A 25833-nucleotide genomic window follows, 5' to 3' on the forward strand; every position below is an offset into this window, starting at 1 on the left:
GTCAATTCATATGATGACAGCTTCAATGTTATTGTTATAATCAAACAGAAATTTGAAACAATTTTACTATTAGTAGAGTACAATGAGTGCAAAATTTTCGTTACCACTCTCGTAACGTTATTGAAGTAAAAGGCGCCCAAGAATATTTCAATTAATACATTTTCTGAGAAATGAAGAGTTGATTTAAAGTGAAACAAACTAATTTAGCCCTTTTTACTAATGTATTTTAACATTCTGTTAAAATTTATAGCCCATTTTTGACGCGTTTTATTTCGTGTATGGCTGAGAGTTATTTCTCACTGCAGTATATGTAGTATATTTTATTTCAAATTTAATAATGAAATAAAATTTAATGACTTTTTGTATATATATATTGCACGAAAAACGGGATTTTAAAATTAAGTCTCCCGCATTCAGTTTGTGACACGCTGAGACTGCAATATGCGCTTCCCGCACAGAATGTGTTAAAATTCACGTACCATGCTATCGCGTGCAGAATAATTCATGACCATCGTTTAATTTATATAGTTATTGTTGTTGTTGTTGTCGTTGTCAGTTACGATCTTAAACCCCTCTCGAACATCATATTATACATTATATCTATACTGAACCCAAATTATTTATTTACGCAATATGTGAGTAAATCTGTTTTTTTTCTTTTCAGGGACCACTTTTAGAGGAAAAAAAGAGCCAATACAATACGAGGGAATATCTTATGTATTATTTATCTGAATAGATAAACGCTATCCACTTCCAAAGCTGATGTAACGAGATACATATTTAAAATTATTCATACAGTCTACGAATCCTAAAACTTATACATATATTTACATTTGAAAAAAAAAACAATATATTAAATATATATAAACATAAGTCGCAGTAGAAAATTAGAGAATCGGTGGAAACAAATACCGATTTCGTCTATATATAGTGGATTATTTACACGTATATATGTAGTAAAAGAAATATACAAATATAACGTAAATTTCTACAAAGTGTGGACCCTCGAAACGACGAGATAACTTATAAAATAGCAAATTTGATTTTGAAAAATAGCACACATCCTACAACTGTGAGACCAAAATACGTTTGATTACATTTATACAGCTATTTGATACGTTTAGTTAAAAGTAAATAGTAAAAAAAGAGAAATTGACACGAATGCAATTCGCATGGAAGTGAACAAGGTTGAAAATACAAGTCGCAGTGCAGAAATTTACAGAAATAACATTTCTGGAAATAGGTGAGTAACATTCGCATTTAAAAATACGCCAGTTACGGCAAATGCCATCTGTTAAAACTCCACCAAATGATACAATAACTAAATTAAATATAGTACAACTGGGGAAAAAAGCTTCATATAATTTCAATCCATTTTGAAGATGTTTTCATTAACCTTTAAAGGACGGAGCGTCGAGATCAAACGAGTGTCCAAAACCGGGGTCGAGTAAGACCCCAGTATTTTTTAATCAAAATTCATCTTTTCTTAATACAAATGGGTTCAATATATATCTTATTAATCATTTTATACATCAAAATAAAAAAAGTTTTAGTCCTATAGCATGTTTTTGACTATTTTTGTATTAAAAAATAACCATCGACATGCAAAAGCAACATCGGTAAGGCCAACAGGCGACTGCATTGCTCAATAGCCACGTGCCAAAAGAGACAAAAACAATAGCTTACGAAGATATATAGCTGTCTCTTTTTCTCGCATTGATTCATCGATCAAAAAGAATATGCAAGCGAACAGTCAAAAACATGACTTAGTTAAACATTCTACGTTCCAAAGTATAAATGTATTTTTTTACCATGTACGTAGAAATGTATTTGTACTTTGGAACGTAGAAATGTATAAATGTATTTTTTTACCATGTACCCCTTTTCTAAATCATACAAAATATATTTAAATAAATTTGTTGTAGTTCATTCTAGGAATACAAGAAATATAGGGTGTATAGCTTTGAAAACCACATATGTAGTTATTACGAAAAACTTAAAAATTGGGGCACTTGCATACCCCACTTCGGTGAGGGAGGGTTAATAAATTCACATGAATTATGGTAGCACATTTCAGTGTATAGTATTTAGGAGGTGTTTAGTAGTAAAATGAAGCATTTAAATGATATATTATTAGATATGTGTATTTATGTACTTTTGTAAGATTTTAATTTTTTGAATGCGGATGTTTTGTGTTCTCATGACAGGTGTAGGCGATGAGTACGGTGGCGGGTGAGGGGGCGGATGGGGGCGGCGAGGTGGGGGCGGCGTCGACGGTGGGGGGAGAGGGGACGGTGGCTGCGGGGGGGGCTCCAGGGGCTGCGGCTGCGGCCAAGCCTTCGCCCGCGGCTCGCAAGCCGGCCCGTCGGGGGGGCAAGCCGCAGCCCGAGCGCCCCCAACGAGCCCTCTTCTGTCTAGGGCTCAAAAACCCTCTCAGGAAACTCTGCATAGACATCGTCGAATGGAAGTATCCTTTTTTTTCTAACTGTAAACTTTAAACTACAGTGTATCTACATACAATACCAGAGAAATGTAATAATAATAGAAGGGCCTTCACGAATAAATAATTGTTGTCAATATTACGCGGTACTTCTCTATACATACGCTACAACGCACGGAATACAATCGGATCAGTTTACTTATAAAAATGTATCCCATGTTGTTTATTCTGTATTTTTGAATGCATTGTGCAATGTTTACCGATGCTTGCCCATATTGCGAGTAGTATAAACAAACAGAGAAGTTTTTATAGGACATACGTCGAGCACCAAGCGTCAAATACAACTGATGATGCTAAAATTATTTAGGATTGTCTGTGGACAATCGTCACTTGACAACAATATGACGCCTAAAGCCACTTCTATTAATATAACATTTCTCTGTACAATAATATTTCAATGTTTTATAAAGTGTAATATGTATTTACAATAACATACAACTAACACAGGGAGTGTCGGAACCCTATGTGGGGCTGTTAGCTGCAATATACAAGAAATATAAGAACGCCACAACTTCAGTTAAACTTTTTTCAGGTACTGATAAATTTAGCATAGGAAAAGGAGTAAGACAAGGAGATACCATCTCACCCAAGTTATTCAATGCGGTACTTGAGGGTGTTTTCAGGAATTTGGAATGGGACACAGCAGGAGTAAAAGTTAACGGTCGCTTCTTGTATCATCTTCGGTTCGCAGACGATATAGTTTTAATAGCTCGCGACCTAGCTGATCTACTTAACAGACTAACACAGCTGGACAGAGAAAGTATGAAAGTAGGATTAAAAATTAACGTAGATAAGGCAAAATTAATGTTTAATAGTTATTGCATGCCTGTTGGCATCTCATTAGATGACAAACCAGTAGAAGTAGTAAAACATTATTTATATTTAGGTCAAATAATTGATATGTCCGGTAGTAAAGATGAAGAAATAAAGAGACGTATGAAATTAGGATGGAGTGCAATTGGACGAATGAATGCTGTTTTTAAATCAAAAATGCCCCTTGTCTGAAGAACAAGATCTTCGATCAATGCGTTTTGCCAGTGATGACGTGTGGATGTGAAACTTGGACACTGAACACTCAAAGAAGTGTGGAACGCTGTATGCTCGGCATAACGAGGAAAGACAGGAAGTGGAACACGTGGGTGAGAAGTATGACAAGTGGATAGAGTAAAGAGATTGAAATGGCAATGGGCGGGCCACGTGGCTAGGAGAATGGACAAAAGGTGGACAAAAGGTGGACAAAAGAAGTGCTTGAACGGTACCCGAGAAAATTCGAACGGGTAAAAGGAAGACCGCAGGGAAGATGGGTAGACGAAAGTTTTTTATTGGATAAGATTATATAATATAGAATACTAAAGTTTTTACCCAGCTTCGCTCGGTATTTGTAATATAAACTGCTTAAACATAGCCATTCTAATAGTAAACATTTTGTTTTTATTTGAATACTTTTATTTTATTTAAATTTATTTGAATATGCATTTGCTCTTTTTACGAACCAAACAAACATACAAAGTCTCTTTCGAAATTATATATTATATTCGTTTAAAACATAAAAAAATCCAAGACAAAAAGATGCCGGAACGCCGTTCCACCGCGTTACATCGGAAAAAAAGCCCTTCGTAAATATGCTATGTTGTTCCAATTATCAAGGCTCACTCCCACTCTACTTAAAGGAGCGCATAGTATAATCGAATAGAGTTCGTTCAACGAAAGAGCGACTAATAAAATAATGTTGGAAACTACTGGTTGACTGCAAAGTATGCTTTACGCATACTTTGTTTTTCTCGAAAATGAAACAAGTCATTTTTAATTTTTAGATTTAATGCATTTTATAAATACAAAATGAATATATACAAATAAAAATTCAAAATATAAAAAAAAAAAAAATACAAATACAAAATGCAAAAGAAATTTCAATAATTAGTAATACATTCACTGTCTGATGATTCGAAGTTGTTGTTATCTTATATTAATAGTCGTTAGACTTATCATCTACAGATAGTCAAGTGTACACAAGAAAGTATAGAAAGACGCATGCTTAGAATGTCTAATAGAGAGTGTCGGGATAACGAAGTACGGTTAGATGGGTGAGTTCTATTCTACCTTGGATGATGAAATCTTTTTAGTTCAAATTGGTGAATTTAGATTTGTATAATTTTTTTGCAAATTTCAAATAATTTCCTTACAAAAAGTAACAGACCTTTCGAATGGATGATTTTGACAACAATTTTTGCAAATTGTGTGGCGCTTGCTGTCTACACTCCGTACCCAAACAGTGATTCCAACGTTACCAATTCGTATTTAGTAAGAGATTTATTTTTACTGTGATAATTAATAGTAATTACAAAACTTATTAATCATGTAATTTTAATTTGCAGGAAAAGATTGAATACATTTTCTTAGTAATATTCACTGCAGAGTGCGTCATGAAAATTATAGCGTATGGTTTTGTAATGCATGCAGGTGCCTATTTAAGAAACGGGTGGAATATGTTAGATTTCACTATAGTCGTCATAGGGTAAGTTCATTTACAGCTTAAACTACTTATGTACTATACTTTACCTATGCTAATATGTACATATCTTTCGTTATTTCAGCATGATAAGTACAGTACTATCGAATATAATGAAGGAAGGGTTCGACGTCAAAGCCCTGAGGGCTTTCAGGGTATTGAGACCTCTTCGACTCGTGTCCGGAGTGCCAAGTAACAATATATACATATTTCAAAACTCACATGAATATCCATCTCAATACGGTGCTAATTTTGAACTAAATTATTTTTCAGGTTTGCAAGTAGTCCTTAATTCTATATTACGAGCTATGGTGCCTTTATTCCACATCGCTTTGCTTGTGCTATTTGTCATCATTATATATGCCATTATCGGATTGGAACTGTTCTCCGGCAAATTACACAAAACGTGTTTCAATAACGTAACAGGTACATACATCGAATTTCAAATCAATCTATGTACTACACTTTTCAAGACAAATTCTAATGTATAAGTTGTATATCAGATACAATAATGGATGATCCCAGACCTTGCGGAGAAAACGGATTAGCTTGTGAAGACGATATGGAGTGTCGACTATTCTGGCAAGGGCCTAACTATGGAATAACGAATTTCGACAACTTTGGTCTCAGTATGCTCACTGTCTTTCAATGTATCACTCTTGAGGGTTGGACAGATGTTTTGTACTCAGTAAGTTAGAGCTTTTAAAAACATAACTATCTGTTGTGGTAAATGTTTTCTTTTACAGCTTTATGTATTTTACTAGATTCAAGATGCAATGGGAAGCAGTTGGCAATGGTTATATTTTATCTCCATGGTAATCCTTGGTGCCTTTTTTGTAATGAATCTAATTCTCGGTGTGTTATCTGGGTTAGTATATGTGTTTATACGTTCTATTGCAATACATGGTACATTTGTACATTACTCGACTTAAAAACGATCTATTAATGTTCGAATTCAATTTTTAGAGAATTTTCTAAAGAGAGAGAGAAAGCAAAAGCACGCGGTGATTTTCAAAAGCTGCGAGAAAAACAACAAATAGAAGAGGATCTTCGGGGCTATCTTGACTGGATAACGCAAGCTGAAGATATAGAGCCTGATAAAGACGACAGGCAAAATACTCAAGATGGTAATAAACAAAAATAATTAAAATTTTCATGACCATTACAAAATTTTAGGATATTTATAATGGGCTGGGTTTTTTCTATAAAGGCAAAACACCGAATTTGGGCGACTCAACTGAGGGTCTTGGACCTGACGGAGAGGTGATCCAAGAGTCCTGTTTCAACATGTGGAAGAAGGACATGGATAAAATGAACAGGAGGGTGAGACGAGCCTGTCGCAAGGCTGTTAAATCTCAAGCATTTTATTGGTTGATTATCCTTTTGGTGTTTCTGAACACCGGCGTACTTGCCAGTGAACATTATAGGTACAAATACAACAAATAAATTTGGTATGTATTATTGCTATGCAAATCTTGAATTATGGAATTTCAACATTAATTAATTACAGGCAACCGCCATGGCTGGATGATTTTCAAGAATATACAAACACATTTTTTGTAGCACTCTTCACATTGGAAATGTTATTGAAAATGTATAGTTTAGGTTTTCAAGTATGTATCTTTTCAAATATTATATTATAAAGTCTTTGATTATCAATTTCACAAACATGTTTAATGTTTCAGGGGTATTTTGTGTCGCTCTTTAACCGTTTCGATTGTTTTGTTGTAATCGGATCCATCGCTGAAATGGTGCTCACTAAAACCGAAGTCATGCCTCCACTCGGTGTCTCCGTGCTTCGTTGTGTCAGATTGCTCAGAGTGTTCAAAGTCACAAAGTTAGTCGTTTTTATTTTTATTTCATACACTATTCGTGCAATATCTTATCACTGGCATTTCTTTCTTCTAGATATTGGAGATCACTCTCGAATTTGGTAGCATCTCTTTTAAACTCGATACAATCTATTGCATCACTTTTGCTACTGCTGTTTCTTTTCATTGTTATTTTTGCACTGCTTGGAATGCAAGTTTTCGGAGGGAAGTTCAACTTTGATAATTCGAAAGATAAATCTCGATCTAACTTTGACAGCTTTTGGCAAGCTCTACTTACAGTATTTCAGGTATATTAATGCTATTTAATTACAATGGATTAATTATTATTGATACAAAAATGAAATTCAAACTAAAAATACCAAAACCTGCCCAATTTCAGATATTGACAGGTGAAGATTGGAACGCCGTGATGTATGAAGGAATTCAAGCCTACGGAGGAGTCGCTTCATTGGGAATATTAGCCAGCATTTATTTCATTATACTTTTCATATGTGGTAACTGTATCCTTTTTGTAATAATTTTAATAAATGTTTGTGTAAGTAGGCAGCTGATAAAAATAAAATAATCACATTTCCCTTGACAAAAAGTGTATTAGATATTCTATTGAACGTCTTCTTGGCTATTGCCGTAGACAATTTAGCTGACGCTGAATCATTAACAGCTATTGAAAAAGAAGCAGAGGAGGATAATGGAGTAAGTATATGTAACCTTTATCGCTAAAAAGTATAAATTATAAATTGTGCACGACATTTATTGTCTTTTATAAGGATGAAGAAAAGAAATCTCACAGTCCGACGCCTATCGGAGCCGGTGGAGATGCTGGTGATACAATAAGAGGTGATACCGACGAAGAATATGCCAATGAAGATATGTATGATACAGAAAAGTGAGGAAAAGTTTTATTGAAAATACTTTTAATACGCTGTGCTTCTTTTAATGTGTTGTTTTATTTATTAGTTCGGAGCGTGAAGATTATGATGAGACAGGATCCGAAACGATGGTTCGTCTCGACGAAGATGAGGAGCCTTTGGAAGAAGATATGGAAGATCAAGAACAAAACGACGAAGGTATAAACAATTGTTGACATATTTCGAATATTTACAAAGTGAGACATTTACATTACATTACATTAAACACATTTTTAAACAACTACATATGTACATATGTTGGCATTATTATTTATATAGTTAATTGAAAGGTGTTATTTTTGTTTTTGTGCCTACATATGTAAATTTTTTAAAGAAAACTTACCTAAATCTTCGGCAAGACCTAGAAGGCTATCGGACGTAGATATTGCAAATCAGAAAAAGCCAATTCCCGATGGAAGTGCATTCTTTATCTTCTCAAATACTAACAGGTACAATGGTTATAAAAGCGGACAGTTAAGCAAAGATCTAACATGTGCCTCGAAATCGTCAATGAAAATAACATTTTTTTTTATGTTTTAACAGTGTTTCTCAATATATGTATTGTATAACTATCGTCCAAGAAGTTTTTTAAATATGAATGTTGTTTTTTTTCTATTGCAGAATGTGTCGTGTATTTTTGATAACGTCGATAAAGATTTTATAATCAAATTATGAAAGAATTTATTATGCTATTTTTCTACTCATATGCAATACAATTTATTATTATTTTAAAATCCATACACAAACATAATTAAAAGTGTATGAAGATGTTTTTAACATTGATTTGCATTAACAACCGCTTATTGTCATTCTATAAATGTTGTTTTCATCTAACCCCTATATTCGACGATGGAAACAGAAACTGAAGATGCTGGGGGTGGGGAAGCTGTATCGGCTCGACCGAGAAGAGTATCGGAGGTCAATATGACCAATCAGAAGCAACCTATACCTCCGGCGAGTAGTTTCTTCATATTTTCGAATACAAACAGGTGAAACCCGTTACTCAATCTATTTTATCAATAACACATTTCCACACATAAAACAGAACTATTTTATAATTCGATTATTTATAGCAAATAAAAAAAAATCACATTTTCTGTTCTATTAAGACTATATAGAGTTTATGCAACACGACTATGAAGAAGAGTCATCAAATAATCACTACAAAAACAATTTTTGCAAACATACAGTTATTATCGTAATATCATTAGTGGAAAAAACCAAATTTGTACTACAAACATTGTCCTTATTGAATTGTTGATGAACTTTTATTGAATATATCGCTTTATTTAACACCTAACATGAATCAAATGTATGTGTATTTTTTTGTAAAAACTGTCATGTCTATTTTCTTTTACGTTTACAATATTATTACATATACGAATAAAATTGAATCGTGATTTTCGAGTGTGAATTTGCAATACCGACTAAATTACTAATGATTTTCAGATTTCGCGTTTTCTGTCACTGGCTATGCAACCATTCAGTGTTTGGAAACATTATTTTGGTTTGCATTATGTTTTCATCAGCTATGTTAGCTGCAGAAGATCCACTTAATTCAACATCATATAGAAATGGGGTGGGTACTTCATAATCGTACATTATTGTAGCCTATGCAGATTTTTACAATCATATTGCTGTTGTTTTTCAGATACTCAACTATTTCGATTATTTTTTCACAACCATTTTCACCGTTGAACTGATGCTAAAGTTGATATCGTACGGTTTTATATTTCACAACGGCGCATTTTGCAGATCGGCGTTCAATTTGCTAGATTTACTAGTCGTCTGTGTGTCATTGATATCAATGTTTTGGAGGTACATGATTCATATTTTTATAATGAAATCCATAGTCTTACTAACATTTATGTTTAATTATATTTATGTCATTTTAGCTCTGGTGCCATTTCAGTTGTTAAAATTTTAAGAGTATTGAGAGTTCTCAGGCCATTGAGAGCAATAAACAGAGCAAAAGGTCTTAAGGTCTGTGTTTTTTTTTAATTATTTAAAACAATTAATTCTATAAATGAACAATTTTTCTCAATACATGATATATGATATATATATATATGTACATATATTACGTTTCTTTTGATAGTCTTTTTACATGTATATATCGGTAATTGGATTATTAGTCACATTGCAGTGGTCACAAATACAATTTTTGCCATTAAAATCGCGAATACGCAATATTTGGCACTCAATTTCTCGTTAGTATGATGCACTTTTCGGCTGCCAGATGTTCCGTTATTGACTTTGTGACCAGTGCTTTGTGACCAGTAATCACCGAACCGTATATATCATACGTCTACTATAGAAAAGTTAATATCTGGCAGCTATGTTATATTATATTATAATTGTGTTTAAATTTTAATATATTTTTTTAAATATTATAAACTATTATGGGAAAATACAATATGTTTGAAATTAGCCGAATAGTACATACGTACCTATACATACATATATATAGGTACATGCATATGTATGTATGTGTGTATAGGGGAATATGCATTGGAAGATTTTATGGTAGTCAAGTTATTTACTATGATTTAAATTTATGTTTGTTGGTATAGCATGTAGTACAATGTGTGATAGTTGCTGTTAAAACCATTGGCAACATAGTCTTGGTCACATGCTTACTCCAGTTTATGTTTGCCGTAATGGGCGTGCAAATGTTCAAGGTAAGGGGGGCACCCACATTCGAATTTTTTATTTTATCTTTCCTTTACCATCATCTCTCATCTAAAAATCTCTTGTTTACAAAATTTCTACTTTACATCACCATGTTTTCGTTTCGATTTTTATCATAAATGCACCTTTGGGTTTTGAGCACGCGCTGTATTGTTTATTTCACAATTACATACATATATATACATATATTCATATCATGTTTATCGACATTTATTATAACAGACACTTTCTCAAATCCCAAAATACATACATACATATGTAGTAAAATTTTAAAAACTGTGCTTTTTTTTTGTTTGTTTTGTTTTGATTTTTTCATTTTTTTTATTTACCGATAATTACATACTATGCCCTGTATTCTGACTATGTATTTATTACATATTAAATCATCTTACTGAGATATTGTTGTGTTCAAGGTATGTAAAATTCATTATTATGGTTTCGCAATTCATCATAAACTCAATTCATTGTGAAATTATAGTACCTTAATAAAATAGAGTTTTTTAACAACAAAAAAGTTTTGAAATAATTTGAGTTACACCAAGGAGGTACTATAATTTTCTTTTTTTTTCAAAAAAAATCTCCATGCATGAAATCATCTGTATTGATATTTAATTTGTAGATTTTTATTATCTTGAAGTCCAAATGTAGAAAGTTTACGAGCTAAACTTTACTTTTTAGTATTTAAAGTGAATTTGAAAAAAAATTTTGGAACTATATTTCACTTCAAAAATAATACATTTAATATACATACTTACATGCATATCTATATGTATGTATATGATATCTACATACTATTTATGAATATGTGTAAAGTGACTAACAAAATTGTAATTAATCTATGTCTTATTACCCAAAGGTGCCATAAGACTCCATTACTATGTAAGTGAATAAAAAATATGCAATTTTTACACATCAGGGTATCCAAAATTATTTTTCAACAATTTGTGTGGTAATTTGTTTTGTTTTTGTTTCTTACTATAATATAATTTTTCGAGTTGTTTTTTTTTTTTTGGTTTCAATGCATAAATTTTTCTTTATTATATTAGCAGTGTGCCCCTTATCTTATTGAACATATTAACAATACATTAATATACACATACATATATGTATTTTTAGACCTTGTACATATGTATAACATACATAGAACACTAATGTACTCAATTGATTAATCTCTTTTCTGTGAAATAATACGCGTTACTTTGAAAACAGTATTGAATGCAAAACCAACTTGCGATTATATATGTATAATAAGTACTGTGAAGAGTTGTTTCCATAGATTTATGGTTGTTTCAATAAATAAATGCTTTCAAAAATATACATAGGTTGATATAAATATACAAAGTATGTACATATATCAAGCGAGTAATATCTAACTAAAAAATGCTATATATTATTACATATTTCTATTATTGAGTATATTTTTAAATCATACATATATTAACTTATTGTTTTGGATATTACTTGCACTTTTGATTAGTTCTATGTAAAAAAAATTAAGATAATTTTCAGAAGACTGTAATTTGTTATTAGTTTTTGAACAAAATAACGTATTGGTGCTTTGTTTTTCTTGTTCTGTTTTTGCCGGACATTACCATTGGATTATTGGATCTGTGCGACACCAATCCCTTCCCCTGTGTGACTCTGACTCTGACTACTTCACCGCTTTCCGGCTTGTGTATTATGTTGTCCTCCGAGTGTGCCATTCAATTCAATCCAATTCATAACCACTGTGTGTGACTTTCAATTATAACATGTGGCCTTCCATCGTTTGGTTTGTATTTATTATCACGCCCTTACCATTTTAATCGAATACAATGGTTGTCTTGTATTTTTCATTTTTATTACCTATACCTACAAAAAAAAAAATCATGTGTTTGTGATATTTTTATTTTTGACTTAAATAGTATGTAGTAAAATGTGTGATTGTCGCTATCAAAACCATTGGTAACATTATGCTAGTGACTTACCTTCTTCAGTTCATGTTTGCCGTCATTGGCGTTCAACTCTTTAAGGTATTTATACGCATACATATGTATGTTTGCTTTATTGTTTTATTCATTTGTGAGTTTTACCCTATCTTAGAACAAATAAAATAACTACATACATACATAAATCATCAGCAGTTTATAAAATTACACACTCATCATCAGTACATGATAAACAGATCAGAGATGCAAACCAAACTTTCACAATTTAAATGATGCTTTACATTTTCAGTTTTGTTATTATATTGATAGAAATAAATTTAGGGTTTTGGTTCACAACAAGTTCATAGTTTGCATGTCTTACATGATGTTTGAAACTTCTTATCATTCCTAACAAAAATCACAGACGCAAAACTTTGGAAAGAACATACTGATCCACCAAATAACTTTATTTATAAAATCAAAAGTCACCAAATCACGCTCATGGTGCATTTATGATACGACTTCTTGTTGTATGTATTTCTAAACAGTGTACAACCATATGCATTCAAATAACAACAAATTTTTAATTGTTCTAAGAATTTCAATAACTTTTTTTTTTCGATTTAGCAGTCGCATTATATTTACTTAAAATAAATAATAAAAAATACGGCTTATCAGAAAAGTGCTTTCATATTTTAGGGGAAATTTTTCTCCTGTTCAGACGGCTCGAAAATGACAAAATTAGAATGCCAGTAAGTTTATTTTATCAATTCGAATAATCACAATAAAGTAATTAATAATTAAAATGACGCAACAATATTTTCAGAGGAAACTATATAGTATTTGAAAAAGGTGATCTCTCAAAGCCAGGAATAGAAGATAGAAAATGGTTGAGGAACAGATTTCATTTCGACGATGTATTGAAAGGAATGTTGACGCTTTTTACCGTATCTACTTTTGAAGGATGGCCCAAGTATTTATTTTCAAACATATCAAACGTGTGAGTTGTTTTTGAAGTGGCATCGATTGATTATTGATTTATTTCAGCCTCCTGCACGTATCGATTGATTCAAATAATGAAGATAATGGTCCAATACACAATTTCCGTCCAATTGTAGCTGCCTATTACATAGTTTACATCATCATCATTGCTTTCTTTATGGTTTCTGAATATTTGCAATAATTCGAGATGTGTTACTTGAAACTGAACAACATTCTAATCAAATCGTCTTCATTTTAAGGTAAATATATTCGTAGGTTTTGTCATCGTGACATTTCAAAACGAAGGTGAACAGGAATACAAAAATTGTGAACTCGATAAGAATCAAAGAAACTGTATAGAGTTTGCTCTAAAAGCTAAACCCGTTAGAAGGTAAGTTATATACTATGAGATATGATTTACGACTGATAAAAATTCATTATTCAAAACTAAAACAGTAAAATCGTTTCAGATATATACCCAAACATAGAATACAGTACAAAATGTGGTGGTTTGTCACGTCACAGCCATTTGAATACACTATATTTATACTGATCATGATAAACACAATAACTTTGGCTATGAAGTTTTACAGACAACCTGAACTGTACACAGATACTTTGGATGTTCTGAATATGGTATTCACGGCTGTGTTCGCCTTAGAATTTGTATTCAAACTGGCAGCTTTCAGATTTAAGGTGAATTAAAACAAACAAATATGTATGTGAAATTGAAAATACTCATTGTAAAATATTTAAAGATAACTTTCATTGATTTCAGAACTATTTTGGAGATGCATGGAATGTATTCGATTTTATAATAGTTTTGGGAAGTTTCATCGATATTGTTTACTCTGATTTGAACGTAAGCAAAGGCATAAAGGTCGGTATCGGATTATAGTCTCATTGAGAGTTGGTTATGTTGCAAAAAGCACGTGGTGTGATATATGTACGGTGTTGCTAATTAACTGTATGTTTTATAACTCTACTATTATTTTGTATACCTACTAACTGACACATGTTAATAAAAAAAAAAAATAATAAAAAAAAAATCAATGACTTCATAAAATTGGCTGTACATTCATCAAAATCAAAATTTCAACAAATACACATACGATATTTGCTTATTTGATTACATTTATACATATATTTGTTGTGTATACTTTATTTTGCTATTTCTTGTATATTGTATATAAAGAAATATGTAATAGTGAATGTTTGCGCTTCAATGTAAGACATATACTACATACATACATTCATAAACTATACAATGTAAATTAAAACTGAACATGTTGTATTATTTTCGAACTAATTAGCATGTGCTTTGAAATGTTTCTTCTTGATTTTATTCTCTCATTACATCAATTCTATTATCTATATATATGTACATATATATCTGTATACTCACATTACATATCCATACGTCTGATGCAAATAGTAAGCTTTATTGTTCATAATATATAGGGAAATAAGGTACTCAGTATAAAGTGCATGCAAAACTAACATCACAAAGAGTACATGAAAGCATTTGCCAAAGTGGTACATGTTTGTATGTTTAAGCTTGATATTTTTTTATGTCTTCATATAACTAACGAATAAATCCTAAAGATATGCCTAACAAATATCATTCCACTGATTATACCTATATATATAAATATATAAATATATATATATACATATTATTATTTATGATTTTTGTACAGCTACCTAACCAACTAATACTATAATCCTACTAACCTATGCAAAATTAATTTTCTTTATTGTAGTGTCCATGCTTTCAACATTCACACTGTTTACAGCTGATTCCACTACGGAATTACATATTTAACTGATTGCTGTTGTCGCCATAAGAATGTTTTGTTTTTTGTTTCTAATTGTATTTGTATAAAATGAAATATATTATATTTATTACTTAGAATACAAATAATCCTTCAGATTATTAAATTCATACATTCAACACAAAAGATAATTGATCTAAAACTGCATGAAAAGTTGAAATAATCAAGTGAAACTTCATATTTTGAAATCCATTTGTATTGAGTTTGACGTTGTATTTTTCAGCCAGGTTCATCGATAATATCTATCAATTTTTTCCGACTGTTTCGTGTTATGCGACTTGTGAAACTTCTTTCCAAAGGTGAGGGTATTCGAACACTGCTGTGGACGTTCATCAAATCATTTCAGGCTCTTCCTTATGTAGCCCTTCTGATTGTTATGTTGTTCTTCATATATGCAGTTATCGGAATGCAGGTAACTTAGCTAACCAATTTTTATGCAGAGCAAAACCGACTGACAAGCTACAGAACGCTCTCCACTTCAAACGTAATACACTCTAATACTTAGATAATTAATAGTGTAGCTTATGATCGGGCTTGTAAGCCTTTATAAATGATCTCCATTTATGATTCTAATTATATGATAGTGTAAAATAATAGAATCTTCAATGGAATTTGACGGTAGATACCCACTGAGACTTTATACGAACATATCTTTGTTATAATAATAAAATAAAAAATGTAGAGAGCGTTACAATGTGTCAGTCAGTTCTATTAATAAATGCTCACTTTGATCAACATTATTCATTTACCTCAGGTATTTGGAAGGATTGATTTGAACCCAGATACGGCAATTACTAGAAATAACAATTTCCAAACATTCCCACAAGCTGTACTAGTTTTGTTTAGATCAGCTACAGGTAAAAGATTTTCTATGTATATCTATCCTATCACATAACTGATATCTCTAGCTAATTATAACGATCATAAATAGGTGAGGCATGGCAAGATATTATGCTTGATTGTACGTCTCGTCCTGGTGAAGTGCTGTGCGATCCGAATTCTGATGATAAGAATTCAACAGAAGGCTGTGGAAGCAGTATAGCATTTCCATATTTCATCTCATTCTACGTACTATGTTCATTTTTGGTAAATTTCATTTTGGTAATATATGTATATGTATATGTATATTTTTGACTAGCTTTTATTCAGTCATCAACTTCTGTGTCCAATAGATTATAAATTTGTTCGTGGCTGTTATTATGGACAATTTTGACTATCTAACTAGAGATTGGTCTATACTGGGACCTCATCATTTAGACGAATTTATAAGGTATACCATTTATGTATATATTTTTGAATATAGTCTCTGTTGCTTCAATACACATTGTATTTATCTTCTTTGCTCAGACTTTGGAGCGAATATGATCCAGACGCAAAAGGAAGAATCAAGCATTTGGATGTAGTAACACTCCTACGTAAAATTAGTCCACCCTTAGGTAAAAAATGCCTACTTATTATTATAATTTCATTACAAACACTATAATTTTTTATATAAATAATTGTTTTTTAGGGTTCGGTAAATTGTGTCCACATAGAGTTGCATGTAAACGTCTCGTATCGATGAATATGCCGTTGAATAGTGATGGAACTGTGCTATTCAATGCTACTCTTTTTGCTGTAGTTCGTACTTCGTTGAAAATAAAAACCGAAGGTATACTACAAAATAATAGCATGAAGGTCATTTCAAAGTTTTAAAATATAATATTCAATTAACTAGGTAATATTGACGACTGTAACACGCAGCTTAGAGCTGTGATAAGAAAGATATGGAAAAGAACGTCTCCAAAATTACTCGATCAAGTTGTTCCGCCGCCGGGGATCGACGACGAGGTCACCGTTGGAAAGTTTTATGCGACTTTCCTCATCCAAGACTACTTCAGGAGGTATAAATTCATTTTCCTTTATTATAGTCCTAGTGATCAATCAATTCAATTTTAAAGTATCTCTTTTTAATAAAATGTCAGTATTAAACGGTATGCAATTCTATTTTACATTAGAGTCGGGGCTCGAAATGGAAATTTTCACGAATGGGAGTGCTCGATAATTTTCAAAACATGATTTAGATTTTTTATTTCCAATAAATTTAAATCTTAATCAGAAATAAATAATTATCCTTATGCAATACACACATATGTTGAATTAAAAAAAAATCTTGAAATTTTTTTTCCAATGTTTGAGAATGCCTGGTGTGGAATATGAGCTTAATGGGCCACTGTTCGAAGAAGAGCATCTTCAAAAGTTTTCATATGTATATACATACATATATAATATGTATTCATAATAGATCTTGGTGAGTGATGAGTCAGGGTTTTTTTAATTAATCACTACTGATTTATTTGATCCGTCCGCTACATTCAAGTTTTTTCATCAGAGAGACATGTAAGACTGGGTGATTTTTAAATTTACGAAAGGGTATGGAAATATGGGATTTTTCACAAGGGAGCGCTACGTTTTTCGATTTCACGAAAGGGAGCAGCGCTTCCATCCATTTCGAGCCCTGATTAGAGTGGTTGTATTCTCACTTTGTCGAAAAGTTTTGATTTTTTTTTCCATTCAGCTTCTTGGTAATCGTCTAGTATATATATATTTTTAATTTATCTATGTACGTCGTAACAATATATGAAGTTTTGTGATCATCCGAAAATTCGAACTCGAGATTTTGACTAATTCACTGATCACGTTTTATTTTAAGGATGTAGAATAAACAGAAATAACTGTAAAATTTTGTCATAAATAATTGAGCTGATTTATGTAGAATTGAAACAAAACTTACTGTACATCCTCAAAGGAGAAAAATTAGACAGTGAGACATTTGTCAAGAGACTTTTACTTAGAAAATAAAAAGTAAATAGCACAAATTTTTCGACAAAATGAAGACCGTTATAATACTTTACATATACTTTCTAAATTATATTATATGCATATGCATATCATACATACAAACAATTTGTATGTTGAAAATATTTAATTTACCTTTTTAAATATTTATTTTTAGAATTGTATTACCACCACATTTATTTTTAAATGTAATAGTTATTTGTAATTGATATTTGTGTATGCACTTTTTTGAAATTGGTGTGTAGAAATAGATTGTATTAATTGTTTACATTAAAAATAAGTAATTAGAAAGTTGAAAATTGATTCTATTCGTCTGAAATTGATGTATAACGATTTTAACACAGAAATCATTTTACATCACATATTTTTAATACATTATATATGTATGTACATCCTAAATAGACATTTCGTAAATTTGTTTGTAGTTGTGAATTTTATAATAATACATATTTGACAAGTAGGTACATACATATAAAAGTAAAATTTTGCCATTTGTGATCCGTTTTGATTATATTTCTGAAACAAATGACCGAATTTTACTATAGCTTTCTGTAAGTGTTGTTAATAAATTTAAAAGAAGCGTCATTGAAGGTAGAGATATTTTTGCTGTTATATTTTTATTTGATTCTTTCGAGTCTTTTATTGAAAACAATTTTGTATCTAACAAATCGGAGTATTTTAAAGTATTCGTAGTTTTGGTGTTGTTTTGTAGCAATTATTGTATTTTATTTAATATACAGGTATTCGTGTAGCTAAATTTTAACATCACATATACATTTAATATTATTATTCACTATGGGAGGATTAGCTTTTAATAATAAAATACATATATTGATAGGTATCTTGAAAGCTCAAATAAAAATAAAACCTTTTGCTCTACACACAAGTATCTGTATGCGAATTATACTTAATACTATTTTTGCACATTTTTCATTGAAAATATTATTATTATTTTGCGTTGCTTCTTTTTTCGTTTCTGTCTGTTTTCTTTTCATAGGAATCACGCGTAAGTAGAAGTGCCACGTCGCTTAGTCTATGCCCGATGTGTCTATTATACCCCTAATCACTTGGTAATATTACAATAGCTGAAACCATTGAAATTTTCTGTAAATTATCATTGTTAATTTTACTTCCACCCACATCCAAAGCATACGTTCACACGGGCACGATCATCGTGCACGTGTGAGTGTGGAAAAGCTCATCATAGCCAACTTATTTTTTACTACATGTTTTCCTTTTGAGAGTTTGAGAGTTTTGAAACGATTCGATTTGTTTGCTGCAATTGTAAATTTGTCTAAATTTATACAATACACAAATAACACGTGCTTTATTTTCAACTTTGATTTGTTTTACAACCACACACACACACACACACACACACACACATATATCAACCAATAACATTGCACATTTGATTTATTTGAATTTTTGATTCACACTAAACGTGTTCAAACTTGTCCAGCTTCATTCAAACACACATACTTTCATCAAATTTAAATAAGACTTTATTAAATTGTGTCTTCTCGCATAATTAATATTCCGAATTTAATTCTATTTGAATTACATACCCATCTCATACGGTGTTTGCATTCTTTGAATGGAAGTGCATTTTATTGGTTTGTGCTTATGTATAATACTAAGAAATAAACATAAATGTCAAAAAAATACATCTACACCGACATTATTGGATATTTTTCAATAATGGGTGAAATATCAGTTTTACTGTGTTGTTTACAAAATGTGAATACACACAATTATTGTATATACATATATATATATTTCACAGTGATGTTATTTTAACAATATCAATCTTTTAATATCGCTAGAATACATAGCTAGAAACTGACAAAATATTATATAAAAATAATATTTCTGTGAGAATTCACAAAATATATATTTCTTACAATATAAATTTATATATCTATTTACAGTAATTATGATAATGCTCATGTGATTTTGTCAATTTCTACAAATTTATATACCGACTAATGTGTATATAAATTTGCTTTTGTTTAATTTTTTTCAATTTTCATTGTCAAATATAATTTTTCAGTTTATTTGCCAATTTCCAAGAAAAAAAGTATATAATCATAAAAAGTTGCCATTATTTCATCATTTTCATTTTTTCGAAGATTTTTTGATTTAATTATTGGCCTAAAAAAATATCAGAGCTTTCATCTTTTTATATTATTTTTTACTCAAATCTTGTTTTAAAAATTATTTACATAATACACGCTCAATTGATTTTGAACGTAGAAATTATTAATGCAGTAGATAAAAAAAAAAAACAGGAACAGTAAATAGGTAAGTAATGAATGTAAAAAGATGAAAGTTTATTTATATGAAGATGGCCACATTTGTACACACGTGGATTAGTGTGTGTAGAAAGACGATAAGGTTGACGTGTTGTCCCTGTGTTGCTTGCCAATGATATTCTTATAAGAAAGAAATGTATTGTTCGCTTGTGAGATGTGTTGTTTGCTTATATCGGTGCTGTGCTCGCTCGGTGACGGTGTCCGGGAGCGAGCTCAACACTCGATTATTATTCCAATGTGGCGATGATGATGTTGTACGGTGGCATGTGGTATCGGTGTGGCGCAGGTTCAAGAAGCGGAAAGAGCAGGAGGCAAGAGAAGGTGAGATGGGAGTTGCCGCTGCAGCGGTCACTCTTCAGGCTGGTCTCCGCACCCTGCACGAGGCCGGACCGGAGCTCAAGAGAGCCATATCCGGAACTCTGGACGACACAGTTGACGATTGTCCAGAACCCATGCATAGGGTATGTCTATCATCATCATTTCCATCATCTATCAATATCTCTCCAATTCTCATATTTCATAGATACCATTCCATTTTTAACATTATTTTTTATTCAAAATGCTAAAATATTCAAATACGGCTTTACAGTGACAATTCATAGATAATTCACGATGTTTATAAATAAAGTCCAATTAGTATTGGGAATGTTTTAATGTTTTTAAGTTGATTTTATATATTACCTATGTATGTATGTACATTGAGATCGAACATGGCTGTAGTTCAATTATAACAAAAATACTTGTGTATTCTAGAGGAATCATTCGCTCTTTGGTGGTGTCTGGTCTTCTATGAGGAAACGAGGCGCAGCTACACGTGGAGGCAATCGTCAAAAGAGAGGAGGTCCAGGACAAAGTCCCCTGGGAGGTTATCAAGATGGTTAATTTATTGAAAAATGTGAAATCCAGTTCAATTTTGTTTAAACGTGCTTTTTTATTTCAGATGGAGCTCGCAATCACTTGAGCAGTATGATGCAAAGGGAGTTGGGAATAGGACATTTACCTACCACACCAAATAACATGTACATTATTTCAAAAACACACTTATATACATTCAAATACTTATCAATGGCAACTAATTTTCAATATCAAAGACCCACTTTAAATAATTAATAACTTTAATTTAATTTGCTGTATAGATATCCAGGACAAAATGTGGATGGATTCTACGGAGCAATAGCTCCCAATAACCAAAACGCCAACAACCAACATTTCACCCAGAATAACCAAGAACAAATACCTATGAGGCCGCTTATCCTCAACGGAGACTCAGAGAAAATATATCAAGTTCTAGAGTGAGTGAATATTCAGTTTAGTCAATAGTCAACATTAAATAACTGAAATGAGTACTACAAGTTCAAAATAGGGTGAATATAAATACAATACATATAAAATTAATACAACCATATTATTTTGAACTGGTATTACTGATGTCCGAAAATTTTCTAATACAAATTTACATAGGCATTTAGGAATGAGTGTTGTGTATAATGAGTAGGTTTCCAAAATGCAGTGATATGAAATGTGTCACGCTTTTTACGTATTATTTATGTGGTTGCTTTTCAGAAAAACAACAGCAGATTTTCTCAATGTTTACTCTAATAATAGTAAGTGTGCAAATTACATCAATGGTGTGTGTGTGTGTCTATGCCCATTCCGATTTACCCCAAATTAACACACGCATTACATTATTTTAGTTGATATGTGTGTTTTACTATACGTAAATGTAATAGGTATCCCCAAAAACCTTTAAGAGTGTTATTATTATCATGTACCCTAACGAGGATGAGTCAATTGTAATATTTCACCCTTAACTCATATGACTATACATACATAAATATTCTTTTAGACATCCTTTTGTAAAACGAATCATCAAAAGTATTGGGTTGATTTTTCCAGTAAATTTTAATATATAGAAAAAAAAGCACATTATATATACTTTTTCATAATTGTATTTGTAGTTGCCTGACCAACTTTAAAAATTTAGTGAGTGCGAAATGATGAAAAACTTATTTCAATAGAATATTACATACAAACTGACTCGTCCTCATGCAAAGATCCATAATAGATAAATATCCTATCAAAATTTACTAATTTAACCTTGTTTTTGTTCTTTGATGCTGTCACTTGACCTGTGTGGATTGGATTTGTTTGGCGCACACTGCATGAAACGTTTGGTTTGAAAATCCAAATTTATTAATTTCCCACAACATATAGTTCTCAAAAGTCAAACTATCCCGAAATGCTAGGACAGATAGGTCTGGCATTCGGCTGCATGAATTACTTAACAGGTTCACAACAACAACAAAACATGGCCAAGCAGCCAGAGCAAAATCAAACGACAGACTTCACCTTGTACCTTCCTCCGACTCCCGTCTCCGGCGGATCCCGGAAACAGATCCATCCCGAAGGAGGCGAGAGTCTCACTTCATCCAATGAAAAAATAGTCATCACAGCCAGATCGCCGAATAAATCACCGATACCGAACGGCGACTCTTTGACTCCGAGTCATCACCTTCACAAAATTTCACCGTTGCTCAATGTGAAGTTTGAAATTCAGAACGAAACCAAATTCAATTCGTACGGATACAATGCTGCAGCGAACATACCTTACGCATTCTCGCACCAGATCTCGCCCAATCAACAAAGAAAACCCTCATTAGGGTCCATGTGCAGACCTAGAAAATCGACCAGTGCTGATAGGAACCTGTCTGGGTTGCAGCACGAAGTGAATACTAGCAGTATGAGAAAGAGAGCTCAGTTTCAACAACAACACAACAAGAATTTTGTCTTGAGACAACAACAATCACCTAGTCCACCGTCTTGTAATTTGAGGGTGAAAGTGAAAGATGCTATTGAACTTCTGAGTGCCGATAATTTGAGAAAGTCGTCGTGGAGGATGAAAGGTCAGTCTCGGGGAATCCCTAAGAGCGTATCCGACAAGTGCGACAGGCGTAGTGCGATTTGCATGAAGCACCTAGCTTTAGCTGATGATGATGATGATGATGATGATGATGGCGATGAATCCAGGGAGTGGTTGGTGTGCGAGTGCCAATCTTGTAGTTTTTCGCATGCGTTTAGCGGCTGCCGGGGCGCAGGTGGCGAGGTCGCTTGCACCAATAATGCTGGTCTCTCTGACCCTGGCCCATCCACAGGTGCGCGCCATCTCACCCCTGCATGCTTTTCACAATTGCTTTTTATTAAACATTTCACCAAAACTTTTTCACTTACCTTTTCTCCAAGGAGTGTTTTCAATTTTTAAACACATAAATCAATTGTTTTTTAATCCTCACATTCAATAAAAATATGTCATTTAAATGTCTAGCTGTGATTTTCCACCTCCAGGAGGTGCAGCACAAATATACACATTATCATCAACTTTAAAATGGTGATTAGGATAAACGATTCGTAAAAAGTGACAAAAATATTTTTATTAGTCTTGCATCTTGTACCTTTTATTATAGGCTATAGCTAACTAAAAATGTTACGTTGTTCCGAGTAAAAATGTATTTTAAGTATTTCATAACATTCTAAATCTATTGTAAATCCTATCGTTTAGAAGTAGAACAGTGATTTCTAACCCTTTTTTAATTCACGGAACTCTGTTAAAATCAGCAGAAAACTGTAGACTAGAACTTTTTAAAAGGCCAAAGTCGTGTCACAGCATTTATTGGTGATTAAGGAGATACACACACCGCCAGTGCTCCGTCCAGAATGTCTTGATATCGCCTAAGTACCGCCTTATAAGGGGCAGGTCTCTCAGGGCATCTTTAACGTCCGGTTGGTTTAGCTATTGTTATGGAAGTGGGTCCCACGCTACCGCCGTTAGTTCTAAGAACTCCACGGGAATGCGACCGAGTACCGCTATCACCGCTAAGTGCATTCGGGGGAGATAATCCTCGAAACCAATTATAACGGTCACACATTCTTTGCTACTCGGCCTAATCCGAGTGTACGTAACAATATTTTTCCCAGTATTTCTGTTGTGCTGCTGGTTAAACTTAAATATACATATAATGATATATTACATATATATAATATATAACACAAAAAATGTTTTCTTTAAAAGAAACAAAACATTCATATAAGGTGAAAAGCATGTATGCTTAATGGTAAAATATTTTAATGAAGCGAAATTTTACCATCAAAATATCATATTTTCAATTTTAAGTACAATCGAAATTTTAGTTTCTATAAAAAGTATTGTTTCTCATCTCCATTGGAATTTTTATAATTCTCAAAGAATTTGAGATTAAGAACTCCCATTCTAAAAATATCTTTTTACTCGGAACAAAGTCAATTTATAGTGAAATAGTATTTCATTTGATAATAATTTTATTTATTTCCTTCTTAGACATTACAGTACACAGTATGCAAATAAGTACATATTATATTTTTAATAGTTATTCTTATTATGAATTTCACTTAAGTAATTGAGTGCATGTTTCCTAGAATTAAAATCTTATTACTTTCGCTTATTTTATTTTAATAAATAACTGATAATAATTTAAATTTAATAATAATAATATACATAATACTGTATACGTATACATATTTATAATTTTACAAATTTGGCAATATATGCACATTTCATCGAATCGATATGTCATCGCTTTATTTTGACTTTGAATTTAGCTGGAGCTGGACAGGGGGCCAGATTGGCTCAATCCCTACCCGGCAGCCCAGCTGATAAAAGGATCAATTCTCTCGGTGTGGTGGGTTCTGCGGAGAGTTTAGTCGGTAGAGTAAGTATATGATGTTCTTTAGATTATGTAACATATTATTAAATTATATTATTTACACGAAAATGATTTTTCACAGGTTTTAGTTGAGCAAGGCCTTGGTAAATATTGCGATCCAGAATTCATCAAAACTACTTCGAGGGAAATGCAAGAAGCGTTAGATATGACGCAAGAAGAGATGGATAAGTATGTCGACTTTCAAATATATTTACATACTTGCAATAAACGTTGACAAATGTGTGCTAATTGTATGTAATATAATAATATTACAGGGCAGCCCATCAACTTTTATTACAAGAGAGACAGAGAAAGCAAAACCAACTACAACAAATACAACAAAACATGGTTTCACAGCATATGAATGCGGTTTGTACATTATATTCAATTGATTTTCATGCGGTGGTTTCAGGTTGATATTTTTATTTGTCTAGGTTAAATCTTGTAATCAATTGTACCCGATTCCAACCAGCCAATTTTTTTTTAATTTTGCACAAGTACATATATATATATACATATTCAAATGAGTTGCAACGAATGTTTCAGGGTTATGGACAGCAAGATTTACAATCTCAATACACTGGAAGTCCAACGTGGTCTCCGGGAGCTCCCAGAGGAGATTTATAGCGGGCCCCGCAAAGATCCAATCTATTTACTTCGAGACAATCAAAACGATTTATGATTATTTCAGGTTTTTAATTTCTTGTTTTCAAAAATCCATTCAATGTGTGAAGCATAATTCGATATATTATACGAATAATATATGTCTGCTCATTTTCAC

The 25833-nt window shown here is 32.1% G+C and overlaps 1 protein-coding gene across 1 annotated transcript; it reads left to right on the forward strand.

Moving 5' to 3' along the window:
• The first annotated feature begins 2278 nt into the window (after window positions 1-2278).
• Ca-alpha1D (Ca[2+]-channel protein alpha[[1]] subunit D) lies at window positions 2279-25833 on the forward strand. The gene is made up of 43 exons (XM_077440835.1): window positions 2279-2467; window positions 4696-4801; window positions 4876-5015; window positions 5095-5201; window positions 5283-5435; window positions 5513-5697; window positions 5774-5877; window positions 5976-6136; window positions 6220-6436; window positions 6520-6622; window positions 6695-6846; window positions 6918-7128; window positions 7221-7341; window positions 7437-7534; window positions 7609-7727; window positions 7799-7908; window positions 8609-8738; window positions 9199-9328; window positions 9401-9567; window positions 9645-9732; window positions 10323-10430; window positions 13047-13099; window positions 13174-13320; window positions 13395-13509; window positions 13589-13719; window positions 13799-14024; window positions 14107-14208; window positions 15387-15575; window positions 15918-16020; window positions 16095-16249; window positions 16336-16433; window positions 16511-16599; window positions 16674-16814; window positions 16881-17046; window positions 20603-20777; window positions 21070-21181; window positions 21257-21335; window positions 21453-21608; window positions 21880-21920; window positions 24949-25058; window positions 25135-25241; window positions 25328-25421; window positions 25599-25833. The coding sequence occupies exons 2-43, from the start codon at window positions 4709-4711 to the stop codon at window positions 25677-25679; spliced, it is 5367 nt and encodes a 1788-aa protein (XP_077296961.1). The 5' UTR covers window positions 2279-2467; window positions 4696-4708; the 3' UTR covers window positions 25680-25833.

Source organism: Arctopsyche grandis, chromosome 11 (assembly GCF_051622035.1).
Source record: "Arctopsyche grandis isolate Sample6627 chromosome 11, ASM5162203v2, whole genome shotgun sequence".
In the NCBI taxonomy this organism is placed as follows: domain Eukaryota; kingdom Metazoa; phylum Arthropoda; class Insecta; order Trichoptera; family Hydropsychidae; genus Arctopsyche; species Arctopsyche grandis.

What these genes read in the sequence shown, in the direction of transcription:
- Ca-alpha1D (XM_077440835.1), top strand. Translation starts at nt 4,709, where the DNA reads ATGATTTTGACAACAATTTTTGCAAATTGTGTGGCGCTTGCTGTCTAC. An exon ending in TGTATAGTTTAGGTTTTCAA is followed by an intron (nt 6,623 to 6,694) that starts GTATGTATCTTT and finishes TTAATGTTTCAG; the next exon opens with GGGTATTTTGTGTCGCTCTT. An exon ending in ACGTAAGCAAAGGCATAAAG is followed by an intron (nt 14,209 to 15,386) that starts GTCGGTATCGGA and finishes TGTATTTTTCAG; the next exon opens with CCAGGTTCATCGATAATATC.